This window comes from Liolophura sinensis, chromosome 10 (assembly GCF_032854445.1).
Source record: "Liolophura sinensis isolate JHLJ2023 chromosome 10, CUHK_Ljap_v2, whole genome shotgun sequence".
Taxonomy (NCBI): domain Eukaryota; kingdom Metazoa; phylum Mollusca; class Polyplacophora; order Chitonida; family Chitonidae; genus Liolophura; species Liolophura sinensis.
Window position 1 is genome coordinate 29,459,327 of NC_088304.1, and position 15,879 is coordinate 29,475,205.

A 15,879-nucleotide genomic window follows, 5' to 3' on the forward strand; every position below is an offset into this window, starting at 1 on the left:
TGTTCATCCTGCAGTGGTCTGTGGGACACGAGAGTTGTCACCTGTCTAAAGTGGCCCCACAGAACATTTACTTGTGTTGTATTTGTATTTTGCGTAGTCACCTTGTGGTCATCCTGCAGTGGTCTGTGGGACACGAGAGTTGTCACCTGTCTAAAGTGGCCCCGCAGAACATTTACCTGTGTTGTATTTGTATTTTGCGTAGTCACCTTGTGGTCATCCTGCAGTGGTCTGTGGGACACGAGAGTTGTCACCTGTCTAAAGTGGCCCCACAGAACATTTACCTATGTTGTATTTGTATTTTGTGTAGTCACCTTGTGGTCATCCTGCAGTGGTCTGTGGGACACGAGAGTTGTCACCTGTCTAAAGTGGCCCCGCAGAACATTTACCTATGTTGTATTTGTATTTTGTGTAGTCACCTTGTGGTCATCCTGCAGTGGTCTGTGGGACACGAGAGTTGTCACCTGTCCAAAGTGGCTCTGCAGAAGTCGTTAGAAGCTGTACAGATGGCTTGGATCACCATGCAGGTTGGACTCACAGAGGTGTCGGCCAAGATGCCGCTCACTGACAATGAGGTGAGACTAGATTTTCATTACAGTTCAGTCAATGTTAGATAAACATGTGTGTTTTTGATCCTCTCTTTCTTACATGTATTTGATATTTTATAAAGATTTGTCTGGGCTTAAAAGCATAGTTTTACCCGCAAAAATTTCTGCTTGGAGGGAGTTATCACAATGTAAGTACATGGTTTAAGGTTTTCACTTCACAATCCTATTAAGGAAATATAAACCCATCTAACCCAAACTAGCTCTTTAGTGCACAACTTTGATCTCAAATATCTTGTTTGTTTGCAAAATATTTGCTGTGTAATAACAGAATAGGCTTTAATGTCTATACTGTGACTACAGCCATAATGACTTCTGCTGCATGACTTTTCATAATAAAAGTACACACATACATGTATATTGTACTTAAATTTTCTATGTTTCACATTACAGATTGCCATGTTCAGAATGACTGCTGGCAAATATTTCAATGCCACAATGAGCAACCTTGAGATTCCGGATCTTTTCCCACCAAATGTGGAGTCTGTGAATGTACTCAAAAACAAAATTGGGTAGGTTAATAATATGCTATGTAGCGATTAGTGAAACCGATTAGTGAAATTGATTAGTGGAACTGATTTGTGAAACTGATAAGAGGAATTGATTAGTGAAACTGAATAGTGAAATTGATTTGTGAAACCGATTAGTGGAATTGATCAGTAGAGCTGATTTGTGAAACTGATTAGTGGAGTTGATCATTGGAATTGATATATGAAACTGATTAGTGGAATTGATTAGTGGAATTGATTTGTTAGACTGATTAGTAGAATTGATCAGTGGAACTGATTCATGAAACTGCTTAGTGGAATTCATCATTTGAGTTGATTAGTGAAATTGATTAGTGGAACTGACTCGTGAAACTGATTAGTGGAATTGATCAGTGGAATTGATCAGTGAAACTGATGAGTGAAACTGATTAGTGAAATTGCTTAACTGAAGGCTGTATGTGTACATCTCTGAGCCTGAAATTTGTGTGAGAAACCATGTCTTATGGTTGCCACTCTTGAATATGTACACTTGTAAATTAACTGTGATTGGAATGTCTAGCAACAGACTTTGAATTATTGTATTTTGTGATTGGTCTCTTTCAGTGTTTTAATCCAGCTTTCTGATTTTGACCTGTGGGATAAAAAATCATTCCCACTGAAGGAGCTGACAGCTGTCGTTGTAGGTAAAATACAGGTGAGGAACAATACACATTGACGGTAAAATACAGGTGGGGGAACATGAGGTTATGGGTAAAATACAGGTCAGGGAACATGACATTATGGGTGAAATACAGGTCAGGGAACATGACGTTATGGATAAAATACAGGTCAGGGAACATAACATTATGAGTAAAATACAGGTGAGGGAACATGAGGTTATGGGTAAAATACAGGTGAGGAACAATACACATTGACGGTAAAATACAGGTGAGGGAACATAACATTATGGGTAAAATACAGGTGAGGGAACATGAGGTTATGGGTAAAATACAGGTGAGGAACAATACACATTGACGGTAAAATACAGGTGAGGGAACATGAGGTTATGGGTAAAATACAGGTGAGGGAACATGAGGTTATGGGTAAAATACAGGTGAGGGAACATGACATTATGGGTGAAATACAGGTGAGGGAACATGACGTTATGGATAAAATACAGGTGAGGGAACATAACATTATGGGTAAAATACAGGTGAGGGAACATGACATTATGGGTGAAATACAGGTGAGGGAACATGACATTATGGGTAAAATACAGGTGAGGGAACATGACATTATGGGTGAAATACAAGAGAGGGAACTTCATGCTTTACGGGGACTGGTGAAGAAAACTTTACACCACTCAAAAGTGAATCAAGTGAAATATACTTCGTGAAATAACAACAACTTCTCGTGATCTCTTCAAGAGATGTTTTATTAGAAAATTCCTCTGTACAGTGAATTTTACTTTGTTTTGGAAAATTATTGAAATTTTGATTTTGTTTGTTTTGGTTCTAATGACAGACGGATGCGGCCATTTGGATCCTGGAGCAGCTCGGTCAAATCACAATCGACGAAACGGTCAAGGACACGGTTATCCCGGAGGTCACGACCTTTCTCGACGTAGTCAGCCAGGCCACCTCACACATGCAGCCCATTGAGATGATCCGTCAGTTCTTCTTGCGACTCGACATCCAGTACTACAGGCTTATCTCATTTGCTCTGGAGAGCAAGGTACCGTACACAACTAGTCAGTTGTTAGCATGTTGGTTTTTACCTGTATAAAACTTCAATATTTTGCAGGTGTTGTGTGATAATGTTCATTATGTTTAACACTGAATCAAGATGTGACATCGAGTTTCCTGCCTGACATGATGCCAAACATTTTGTTTCCCTGTTACATGTATGCTTTGAATCACTACAATATGGCTGAAATATTGCAAATGTTGATTTAAACCGTATAATCATTCATTTGTATCCTCTGAAACTGGTTTAATACAGTCTAATTGTTTTACAATTTAGTAAACCTTTAACCTATAAACTTGCCTTTAGGAAAGAAATGTTTGGACATTGATTTATCTCTTTAAGATAAAAGTGTGAAATTTGGTTGAGAAGCTTACATTTAGATCCTTTAAAGGGTTTTTATTGGGAACACGTAAAAGTTGTCTTGCCAACGTAAATTATATGTGACAAGTAAAGCTTACTGAGCAGCTAACTATGCACTGTATTGGTTGTTTAAATATGAAACCACTGCAGTTAGTGCATAGTTTTCTCATAAGGCCACAATGATTCAAATTTTTGTTTTTCAAGCAAAGCAAAGTTTTTCATTCTTTTCGTGAAAAAGAATCCTATATGTAAAAATAAAATTGAAAAGTTATCTTATTTGGACTGCTCTGGTAGTTGTTCATGTTAAAGACATAATTATGTGATCTAAAAGTGTAAAAATGTGGGAAAATCATATTGAATACTAAGATGAAACAAAATAAAAAGGTGGATTTTCAGTTATATTTTTTTGGCATTGGCTTGCCCATAAACAACACTTGTTTTGACCACAGGTATCCAGGAAGGCTAGGGATCTGATGCAGCAGATGGATAAGTACCAGATCAGATATCACAAGTATTATGAAAACATCATCTCCAGCAGCCAGCTGTCACTCACACTGTACTTCGCCCTCAGGAAGATGTACCACACGGCAAAGGAGCACATCACTTATAGGTATGCACCAATCATGTCAATCTGAGTTGTGTAAAGAAGAAAGTTTTGTTATTTTATTTTTTCCAGTTTTTTTTAGATATATGTTATTTGAAATTTGGTTTGTAAATAAGTTTACTCTTACATGTATATATGAATTGGTCCTTCCTCTGTGTGTAATAATTTGCTGTGTTTTGTTTTCAGGGAAATATTTAAACTGACGATCTCTAAGTACCAGAGTTGGTTCCAGGAATCTCTGGTGTTCTGGCTGCAGACATTCAAACTGGAGTGTTCACGAAGGCTGGAAAAAGCCTTGGAGATTGACAAGGATGTGAGTATACAGTGTATCTACAGCAAGTCAGAAAGTATGAAAAACACAACTCGCATATGCTGTGTTTTATTTTATGTTTTCACAACATTTTACCTCAGTTTATGAGGGTTATCCTATAAATCATCAACATATTGTGATACTGTTACGTGTTTATGTGTCTTAATAAGGCGTTTGAAATCACCAGGCTCACCTTGTCGCCTCAGTGTCAAGGGAGATAATCCATTATCCTTATAAGCAGACTAAGGGGGGATAACCCATACAGCCACATGCTATGGTATATTTGTATTTATCAAAACGTGTTAGTTGGTCGATGAATAGTTGCAGCACTGTGTCCACTTTATTTTTCTACAAAACTACATGCCTGTACTTGCTAAGAATTAGAGGGTTGTTTCACATAGTTGTTATTCATTTCATTTTTGTTTTCTTGCTCTTGTTTTTGACAGTTGTTTGAATTCTGTTTTTTGTTTCAGATGGTGCTGGTGACAACGCTGGTGAAATACTCTAACAGTTCAGTAGATGTGCTCTCTTGCTTCTCAAAGGTAACAACAGGAATTACATTTACCCCATGGAAACTTGAATTCTGATTCTGAAGTATAGGTGTATTTCACATATTTACTTATACAATTGTTAATACCCTAATTCTTCAGCCTTTTCAACCACCACTTGCTGCCAATATTTTAAACATTCTGAAAGAACAGTGGGGGTGTTGAGAAATAATTTGCACAGCTTTATGAAGCTTGCATCTTTAATGAAGTAAACAAATCATTTTTATGGTTTTATGCATGGTAATTGTATGCATGAAGTATACTGAGAACAGTACTTCAGAGATCGAAACAATTGAAGATTTGTAACGTGCGCTTGTATAAGGACATGTGCAATGAAAGTAAACAGCGGATAGAGCTAAGTTGAATTGTTAGTACCACAAATCTCAGACAAGATTATCCAAGTTTAGGAATTTTTAAGATTCTTAAAGTTCTTTCTCTTTTTTTTAACTTTTAGCAGAATTTAATTTTGGAGGCAAGGTTTGACTGTATGTAACCAAAATTTAGATACTGTATTTCATGTAAGGTTTGACTGTATGTAAAAATGTGCATTCAGAAGCACACAAAGGACATGTAACAATATTTCATATGCCAACATTTTCTGATCAGAAATCAATCAAACTTCACCCTCAAATAACCCCTCTTAAGTGACCCAATCAGATGGATGAATTATGCATTCAGAATCAAGCAAAATGCGACATTTGAAAAATGCTAAAAGTGAAGCGAAATACAGGGAGTAATCGTGTTTACTGGGGCTTTTTCAGATAACAGAGGAGTGGCGAGAAATAAAGTTTCATGATGCTGACTGTGTATTGATGGGCGTCACTAAACTCACAGATGTAAGTAGCACTAATGTGCATGAGGCCCTGTCCACAAATTGGTCATATTTATGCCTGACCTAACACACCAGAGAGCTCTTAAAGTAAGATAACTGCTGTGGATTCCTTGGCGCATAAGCGATCGTTGTACATCATCTTTTGTGAAATATCATGTGACCGCCTCTCGACCAATGAAAACAGAGAATTACCCTATGAGGTATAATAATTATGCTTAACAGTTGAAATGTCCTTGTGCAAGAAAGCAGCATTGTCCAAATATCGATTGATTGATTGATTGATGGCTTGCTTAATGTCATACTGAAGAATCTTGCCCACATACAATGACAGTGTTATGGCTGCCCTTGGGACACCATTGTCATATTGCTGATGAAGCTTCCCAGGTGTATGCTGTGTGGTGTACACATTTTCGTGCTATATACATGGGTAACTGTGAAAGATCTCTTGTGTACAACAAACATAAGACTACGCATACATGAGCTAGGTGCACTATTGGCTTTTCACACATTATCCCACGAAATCTGTAATAATGGGTCATAGACTGCAAACCAAGTCACATGGTCTGTCTGGCCGAGAAAACCCGATAGGGCACCTAATATTGGCATATGTCCCTAGAATGGATGACTAATGCTGCCCGTACTAACAGTTAGAGTTGGGGCATTTACAAATTTTATGTCCAGCACCACAGCGTAATGAAGCAGGAGCCTCTCACCAACACGGTCACTGTAAGTCCAGCTCATGCTGGCTTAATCTCCGACCGTGAGTGGGAAGGTCTGTCGGCAATCTGCACATGGTTGTGGGTTTCCCTCGGGCTCTTCCCGGTTTTCTCCCGCCATAATGCTGGCCGCCGCCATATAAGTGAAATATTCTTGAGAACAGCGTAAAACACCAATCAAAATAAATAAATATGTCCAGCCCAAAAACCAGTTGTAAAATGTTGTATCCTTGCCAAATAAATGTGGTGTTGATCTTTGTTTCAGCTGATTTGTGACAGTGCCCGTCTCTACGCCGACAAAATACAGAATACTGTCCTGGAGAGAAACTGTTACTATGACAATTGCGAAGGACAGTTTGATGTCACAGACAGCGTAAGTAGATCAGAAACTTCATCCAGTTCTCATAACAGTCTATGTAAACTATACTTTGTTCTCTGGCTAAGCTTCATGAATTCTTCAAAGTAGAATTTCTTGAATTTAATGGGGCCTCCTTGGCTCAGTTGGTTAGCGCGCTAGCGCAGCGTAATGACCTAGGAGTCTCTCACCAATGTGGTCGCTGTGAGTTCAAGTCCAGCTCACACTGGCTTCCTCTCCGGCCGTAAGTGGGAAGGTCTGCAGCAACCTGCGGATGGTCGTGGGTTTCCCCCCCAGGCTCTGCTCGGTTTCCTCCCACCATAATGCTGGCCGCCGTCGTATAAGTGAAATATTCTTGAGTACGGGGTAAAACACCAATCAAATAAATAAAATAAATGTTGACCTTAACAATGTTTGCTTCACAAATGGTTTGTTCTTTGACTCATTTTGATGACTTTTTCTAAGTAGAATTTCGTGACTTTAACAATGTTTGCTTTCTCTTGTAACATTTGTTACCATTCTTTTCTGAAATAATCCGATTTGCTTTGCGAAAAGTTTTAAGCACTGTGCTGAGAAAATTGGAATGTCTGTCATTAATATTTTTAACTACATACATGTATGTTGCATTAAACCCAACATAAATAAACAAAGAATTAACAAAATATTAAGTGATCTATTGCTTGATTTTCACAAACATATTGAATCCTATTGAAAACATCTTATTACTCATGTGCATTTATTAACCATATTCAGTAATTAATTGATTTGATTATTCAGTTAATTCATACATTCATCTGTAGTTTCAATTATTCATTCATTCTTTAATTTATACTTTCATCTGTCTATTGAAGTATTCATTCATTCATTAATCCATACATTTGTCTGTTGATTCTGTCATTCATTTATTTACACATTCATCTTTTGATGCGATTATTCACTCATTCATTATTTCATACATTTGTCTGTTTATTCAATGACTCATTGTGTGATTCACTATTTCAGCTGTGCATCACACTGAACAACATAGAGCATGTACGTCAGTATCTGAATGAGCTTCCCAGCCTGCTGGAGTGGCAGGCCGTTGTGGAGGGGGTGTCCATGCGCCACGGCAGCGACAAGGTGGGACAGCAGTCACTGATGACGCTGCGCCGCCTCACCAAGACCGCCCACGGTGACATGCTGATGAAGAGCCTCATTCTGGTTGACAAGATTACAGGCAGAATGAGGCTGGAGATACAGCGCTACATGCAGCAGTTCACGCGCCTTGAACCTGAAAAACTGTCGGTGAGAATTATACTTGGTGTTTAGTTTTCCTGTTTGGCCTAAAAGCCTCCCCTCCCCCTCTCCAAATGTCACTTCTAGTAGCAAATAAAGGTCATAGAATATTCCTTTTTGTGCTGAAAAATTCGTATTTCCATTTGGATATCATCTTAACCTCTAAACATACCTCAAAGCACCTATCTATGAACACCAAAGAACTGAGAATCAGGCAAATTGAGTACTGTAGTTCTTCAACCTTTTTGTATTGAAAACAAAAAAAAGGTGTTTTTTAAGCATATTCTTAAGGCATTATTATTTGTAGACTGATAAAATGATAATTTTTGTGAAGCCCTGAAAATGGCCAATCCAACCAGTGTAGTTTTGTCTCCAAAATCATATTAAAGGTATGGAGAAACTGCTCTGAAAGCTTCTCTTTAATATTCAAAAAGGTTGAGGAATTAGAGTACTGGTAACTTTAAATGAAACAACACATGCTTTGAAACAAACCTACCTTGAAGTACAAGTTTACTTTCAGGTGTTATAAATAAAAAGACAACATTCTAGTTGATGTAAAAGTCATTTCATTTGGTGCGTAAAGTGAAGCCAAGAGTTGCAGAATGTTTAATATACTGTGTGTGTTTCAGTCCATTGATGCCTTGATGCACTACCTGTCTACCAACACTAAGACCCTGTTTGATCGGCTCGTGAACACCATCTATCCTATATTCATTGAACACCTGTGGCACACCGTGCTTACCTGTTTTGATGAGCAGCTCATGATTGGGGTGAGTTAATTGTTATCCTGACAATGGAAAACTGGAAAACTTCTGGAAAATGAAAGTGATTCAAGGCCTTGAAACAGGCTTTAATTTAATTACTTTGATAAGGCAACACCATTTTAAGCGAATAAATCTCTTCAGTGCCGGACAAGGGTATAAAAAATACAGCTGAAAAATCATCTAATTTGCGGGAAATGTTGACTGTCCCAGCAATTGGTCTTAATGAAGACATATTTATGTGATTGAAAATTCTTGTAAAATAGGAAAACGATATAAAACATTCAGATCAGGCACAATAAAAAGATGAAATTTCAATTTCATTTTTATTCCATTTTTGGGTTTTTAGTGGGATTAACATCGTGCTGCATTATTGTATGGTTTTTTTTTATCTACAATACAAGTATAAACTTATTGCAAGATTCTGGATATCTTTATGTTAAATTTGGCTACTACATTCATCTGTTAATACCCTAATTCGTTTAATTTTTGGGACAGAAATTAGTAGTGTTGAAAACAGATTTTATATTTCCTTCCCAGCTTTTTGGAAAAGTAAAGATCTGAGTATGTTGTTCATTAGATGGTCTAACCATGTGAGAAAAAAGAAACTCAATATTCCTGCTACAATTGTATGTATGCTGGCTAAAAAGAGCAGACCAGGTGTCCCAAAAGTGAGAAGAAATAGGGTATCTATAAAGATGATCCTTTCATGATATTGATGGCATATGGTTTTATATACTGATGGTTTTGTATAATTATAAGATGTACACAGACAGTGGTATTGATACCTGATGGTCATTTTCCTGTTTTCAGAGACCAGCGGAGTATTACATCACCATGAGACGGGTGAGTTTTGTAGACCGCTGGAGTTAAATATCTTACCCTAATTTTTTAGGATAGATATTTTTAAGATAGATATTAGTAGTGTTGAAAGCAAAAAATTACATTTCTCACCCAGTTTGATTTTTTTTTGTTTTTTGTTGGAAAAGTAAAGATATGAATATGTTGTTCATTAGATGGACTAACTGTGTGAAAAGAAACTAAATCTTCCCGCTACAATTACATGTATACAGGCTAAAAAGAGCCGATCAGGTGTCCCAAAAATTAGAACAGGGTCTGTGACACACTGAATATCGGTCTATTCCTATTTAATTAGTGATATATCTTTGGTAAAAGGCTACCCATTTATTATCTTTATTAGTTGATTGCCGTGCTCTTACTGTCCTTGATGACTTAAACTATATAATGACAACAAGTGGTTGATGAGGTTTGTGTGGCCATTTGCGTAGTCCAACATTCCAGACAAGAGATGTTCCATCAGTGTTGGGCGCACACGTCTCTGTAAGTGGCATGAGAGGAAGTTACTAGCTCACCAAATCTTATGGCTATTTGTGTAGTCCAACATTTGTAAAGACAGCTGATGTTCCATCAGTGTTGGGCACACACGTCTGTGTAAGTGGCATGAGAGGAAGTTACTAGCTCACCAAACCTGTGGCTATCATTGTATACATGAAAGGGAACAATTAAATCAACCATGCCGTCATTGTATTGTTTTCCTCTAGCACCTGCGTTCTCTGTCCATGTATTTTGTGCGCGGCGGTGTGGATGAAGAGAAGGTTAACACATTTGTCTGCGACACACTGAGGACCCGGTTAGAGCTCAACTGTATGAGTTCGGAAGACCTCATTCTACAATACTACAAGGACATGGCTGACAACATGGTATTTGCTTACCTTCAGTCTCTCTTATAGCACTCGATCAAACAGAAGGAAATAACAGGAGAAAAAAAAAATAAATAGGTGGGGTGTGGAGAGAGTTTCGGGTGTCCATGGTTTGACATGGTTGAAGATTATTGCCAGATTTGGGCTGTAAAACTGCACTTTCCGAAACCCATTTGGGCCTTAGAATGATAACATTTGATGCCAACACTTAAGCTTTTCTGACAATAAATTAATCAGACTTCTCAAAATCAGTCAGAATTTGGGTGAACTCAGTAATTACTGAAACATATGACTGAGAATTAATTAGCCCCCTGGCCGCGGGAAGTACATAAAGGTCTGTCAGAAATCTGCGATGGCATGAATGATCCTGGTCTTTTCCCGGGCTCCCCGATTTTCTCTCGGTTTCCTTCAACCATTATGCTGGCTGCCGTCGTGCACTGTATAAGTGAAATATTCTGGAGTATGGCATAAAATGACATCAATAAATAAATAAATCTGAATTAGCCAATGAGATTGCATGTAAAGTTTTCAGGAGAGTAATCCTGATTATTATTTTCTATGACAGGGCTAACTTTATGTAACATTAGATGTCAAAATGGCGCAAAACTTTATCTGGCTTAAGTAAAAATTTGAAATATGATTTCAACGCTTATTTTTGAACCCTAGAAATGAAAATTTTTACCACCTCATAAATTTACCTTAAAACAAAGACGTGTGTGAAAATTTCAGCTTGTAGTATCAAAATTTTGGAATTGTGTTGAGTGTTTAACTGTTGACTTTTGACAGGAAGGGCTTTGTGGACATGACATGGCTTGACCTGATAGTCACACTTAGTATTGCAACTGTTTTGAATGCTACAATATAGTTGAAGTACCGTGGTTTAGTTGCTTGCCTTGAGCCACATTAAACATGTTCACGGTTACAAAATAGAAGACTATTCGCATACACAATAACATACTTGTAAATCAAAGTAAAAGTTTCCAAGATTTTTATGTGTATTCACTTGCAGGGCACACCAGTAGATTACTACGGTCATCTGGCGTTGAAAACAGCCTTCATGGAGGAAACAAGAGGAAAAGTTACCATCTTTGTCCAAGGTATCATTTCAGTTTGATGTCATTATTGTATGCCTCATGTAATTATTAAATTGCCATCAGCTGGACATCATGTATACAATTTTGTCATGATACGTACAAAACTTTAATACTGATGAGTATTTTTAGGAAAAAACTTATGACAGTCTCATATTTTTCTATTGAATCGACATACATTGAACCATAAAAGTTATATGTTGACTGTGAAGTCTTTTATCTTTCGTTGCATCATGATTTGATGCAGTTATCTGTTGTATCACCTCCACCTAGACTTCACAAATACACTGTAGTATAAATGTAAATGAGAAAGAAAAATAGAGGCATGAGACATTGAAGTCAGGCACAGATCCAGATGAATCACAAAGAACTTAATTTCTTCATAATATTGACATATATTGATAAATCTATGCCAAGGTGAAATGCATGTTGTAGAAGTGTGATTGTGTCTAGACGAGTAAAGATGTTAATTTTAAAATTTTATTTATTATTTTAGGGTCAGTTTACAAGTCAGCACTACTATTCTTAATTAGCATGGGAAGCTAAATTAGGCCAAATATTTGAATCCATCAGTGACTTCAAAGTAACATTTTTATATGCATACTCCGTAATTTTTCTTATGGAATGTGTGATTTCATACATTCATTTTTTGCATTTTTAAGTGAAATATTGTACTTCGGATTCTGTGATACATTGTGCTTAATTCAGTGACATATTGTGTTTGATTCTGTGACACACTGTGGTTGATTCTGTGACACATTGTCCTTGATTCTGTGGCACATTGTGCTTGATTCTGTGACATATTGTGCTTCGGATTCTGTGACACATTGTGCTTAATTCAGTGACACATTGTGCTTGATTCTGTGACACACTGTGCTTGATTCAATGACACATTGTGCTTGATTCAATGACACATTATGCTTGATTCAGTGACACATTGTGCTTGATTCTGTGACACTGTGCTTGATTCTGTGACACATTGTCCTTGATTCTGTGAAACACTGTGCTTGATTCTGTGACACATTGTGCTTGATTCTGTGACACATTGTGCTTGATTCTGTGACACACTGTGCTTGATTCTGTGACATACTGTGCTTGATTCTGTGACACATTGAGCTTGATTCATTGACACATTGTGCTTGATTCTGTGACACACTGTGCTTGATTCTGTGACATATTGTCCTTGATTCTGTGAAACACTGTGCTTGATTCTGTGACACATTGTGCTTGATTCTGTGACACATTGTGCTTGATTCAGTGACACACTGTGCTTGATTCTGTGACACATTGTGCTTGATTCAGTGACACATTGTGCTTGATTCAATGACACATTATGCTTGATTCAGTGACACATTGTGCTTGATTCTGTGACACTGTGCTTGATTCTGTGACACATTGTGCTTGATTCAGTGACACATTGTGCTTCAGATTCTGTGACACATTGTGCTTCAGATTCTGTGACACATTGTGCTTCAGATTCTGTGACACATTGTGCTTCAGATTCTGTGAAACATTGTGCTTCAGATTCTGTGACATACTGTGCTTGATTCAATGCCACATTGTGCTTGATTCAGTGACACATTGTGCTTGATTCTGTGACACATTGTGCTTCAGATTCCGTGACACGTTGTGCTTCAGATTCTGTGACACATTGTGCTTCAGATTCTGTGACACATTGTGCTTCATTCTGTGACACATTGTGCTTCATTCATCCACTTTGTCGGGCCACTTATGAATTGTTTGTAAAGTTTGATTAATTATGCCCGTGTTTACATATCAAGCTTTAGGTGAGATATAGTCCATGTATACATATCAGGGAAAGATGATCAACACTGATTCTGACCTCCTCCTCTTCCTCCTCAGTAATCCGTGCCAGTGACCTGCCTGGCCTTGACCCCAGTGGACTCAGTGACCCCTATGTAGAGGTCAGCTTGCAACCTGCTGCCATGTTCGGTCATCATCCCACACAAAAAACGAAGGTTGAGGAGAAAACCCTTAACCCAGTGTTCAACACCACGTTTCAGTTGTAAGTATACTGGCCATTTGCTGCAGGATTGTGGTACGGTTCTACCCTCTCTATGACAGACCATTTGAATTTGTTGATTCTATAGTCTGTCAAAACACACAAGGTTTTCTAATCAGAGTGAAAAGTGGCGTAATCCATATTTAATGACCAACGAGTGCTCTGTTGGAGAAAAATACCTTTGTAAACAAGTAGAAATTTTCATTGGTGGAAGTAAAGGTGTGTCACATAACTTACACAGGGACTGGGTTTTGACTACTGAATCTGGCATTTCCGACGAAATACAAACAACTTCAGCAATACCTGATGTTGCGGATCGCTTACAAGTGAACCATAAATAGGCTTGATACTTAAAACCAAATCTCCATCAATGAATTTGGTAAAATTTGGCTCATATTCACCTTCCGGTTGCTTCCTCCCTTCACAATAACTCTGCCACAGCAACCTGATATGGTTTACAATATTACGATTATTTCCAGTGGTCATTGGTCATTCCAATGGCTTGGATTTGTGAGCTCTTTTAGAAGAGGCACATGTAGTAGACAGAAGGCTAGGGGCCTCTGGGTGAGGAGAGTATGTTTGAACGAGATTCATTTTACCATATTCCTCTTCAGCACAAACATCCCCAAGGATCACCTGACCGTTAAGGGGGCTGTCATGTTGCTGTCCGTCATGGACCACGATCACATCGGCACCGACGACTTTGCAGGGGAGGTCATCCTGCATCTTTCAAGCATTCAGCCAATCGGAATGCATGAATCAGTAGACACACTACAAGTTGTCATGATGCCTGTGAAACGACCGACCAATCAGAGGGGAGCTTTTCAGGTATGAGTTTGTAGGTTGGCAATAAAGAGAGATATAGATGAGACCACTCCCATTCACTTGGTTTGTATCTCTGTACATGTGTGTAGGGGGTTCCAGCCAACAGGTGGGGTCAGTAATGGGCCGTCTCCCACTACCTTACTTCTCCTGCTAGTTAGGATAGTTGTGGGGACAGCACTATTGATTGTGTTGTTGCTTTTTGTATGTATGAATGTATGTAACTTCATTTTTCAAACTATATGGTGCTTTATCTTGTTTTATATATACATGTATATTGATGTATTTTTTGATTGAACTCTGAAGTACATGTGTCATATATATATTTGTTTTTTCTGTGAAGACCTCGGGGAAGATCTGTTTCATTGTAAACTGACCGAGCTACCTTCAATAAAAAAAGATATTATGATAATTATATCTAGGGAAATTTTTGTACATAATAAAATTAGTTCAGATCGCCTTTTTTATGAGCAGTGACTGAATGGAGGAAATTTTCTCATTCTCACTTCACTAAAGTATACTGTAGACAGTGTACTGCAAAGGATCTAATATCATTTGTTGAAGAATTCAAATGAAGTCAAATATATGATTTCTACACTGTTAAAGGATTAGTGTCCAGATTTAGCTAGTGGTTCTAATTATAAATCTGTTATGATCTGTTCAAGCAGCACTTTAACAGGAGGGCTTCTGAGAAACGTATTAATGACTTTAAATCCACCAAAACAATAGATTTACTGCCCTAGTTGATCTCCAGCCGGCCGCCCTTTGCAGCTCAGTAGGTGACGTCACAGATGACCAACTCCAGTCTGACTGGCCTTTAAAGCCTGGGAATTCCTGTCAGAATCTGTGTCATTTTCAACAAGAATTCTAACTGCACAGAAGCAGATATACTGCTGTATCAATCTGAACCCATACTGAACAATGTTGAAGTTCCGATTTATGACAGTGGTATCTCTGGCCAGACTTCAGATTCTGAGTTTTCAGACGGTGAATTTGATCTTTGTCAAGGCATTTTGAATCGCACTGACCTTACGGAGTGTTAAGCCATAGCTTCCACTGTACATTTCATGTGTTTAACTGAGAGTGTAATATTTCTTTGCTATTCTTTCCCTCTGTACGCTTTATAATATATATCGTTCTGTTCCCCCAAAGTATTCTGAAGTCATACTCGTGTGTGAAGACATTACTGCGTGTTATTGTCGGAATTCCGCATAGTCTAAATTTATGTCTACATGTAGTCATGTACAATATAATTGTGGATGTTGGCATTAGTGTACAGAGATTTGCTGTCTATCAGTTTTAAGCTCATTTAAGCTTGAGGTTTTAGTCAACTGCAGCCCCTATAGTAGCCGAATGTTTCAAGTTCAGCCAGCTGTACTCTTCTCGTAACTTTCACCTGAAAAATGGCAACAGCCGATGCGGCCATCTTTCGCGGGTATACACTTTTCCGTCTTCTGTAAATCTCCCTGATGGTCAAATCCTCTGGAAGCTTGAAAAAACTCTAGGGTTCTTTGAAGACCTGTTTTCATAACCGTGTGCAGAGCAGCAAACGATTTCTGAAAAGAAAATTGATTGGCTTGTTGTCACTCTTGTAGATTTTTTAACACTGAATTAAGTGACAAAGTTGACAGGTCATAAGGGTTATG

The 15,879-nt window shown here is 38.1% G+C and overlaps 1 protein-coding gene across 1 annotated transcript in view; it reads left to right on the forward strand.

The window, feature by feature from the left end:
• LOC135477088 (protein unc-13 homolog D-like) overlaps window positions 1–15,879 on the forward strand; it is a 44,748-nt gene that overhangs the window by 27,950 nt on the left and 919 nt on the right. The window contains exons 11-26 of the mRNA XM_064757242.1: window positions 413–572; window positions 996–1,114; window positions 1,694–1,784; window positions 2,594–2,803; window positions 3,625–3,785; window positions 3,966–4,092; window positions 4,563–4,631; window positions 5,399–5,473; window positions 6,451–6,558; window positions 7,543–7,824; window positions 8,445–8,585; window positions 9,390–9,422; window positions 10,139–10,297; window positions 11,307–11,394; window positions 13,252–13,414; window positions 14,026–14,239. Of these exons, the coding sequence (XP_064613312.1) occupies window positions 413–572; window positions 996–1,114; window positions 1,694–1,784; window positions 2,594–2,803; window positions 3,625–3,785; window positions 3,966–4,092; window positions 4,563–4,631; window positions 5,399–5,473; window positions 6,451–6,558; window positions 7,543–7,824; window positions 8,445–8,585; window positions 9,390–9,422; window positions 10,139–10,297; window positions 11,307–11,394; window positions 13,252–13,414; window positions 14,026–14,239 (2,200 nt within the window). The remainder of the gene's footprint in view (window positions 1–412; window positions 573–995; window positions 1,115–1,693; window positions 1,785–2,593; window positions 2,804–3,624; window positions 3,786–3,965; window positions 4,093–4,562; window positions 4,632–5,398; window positions 5,474–6,450; window positions 6,559–7,542; window positions 7,825–8,444; window positions 8,586–9,389; window positions 9,423–10,138; window positions 10,298–11,306; window positions 11,395–13,251; window positions 13,415–14,025; window positions 14,240–15,879) is intronic.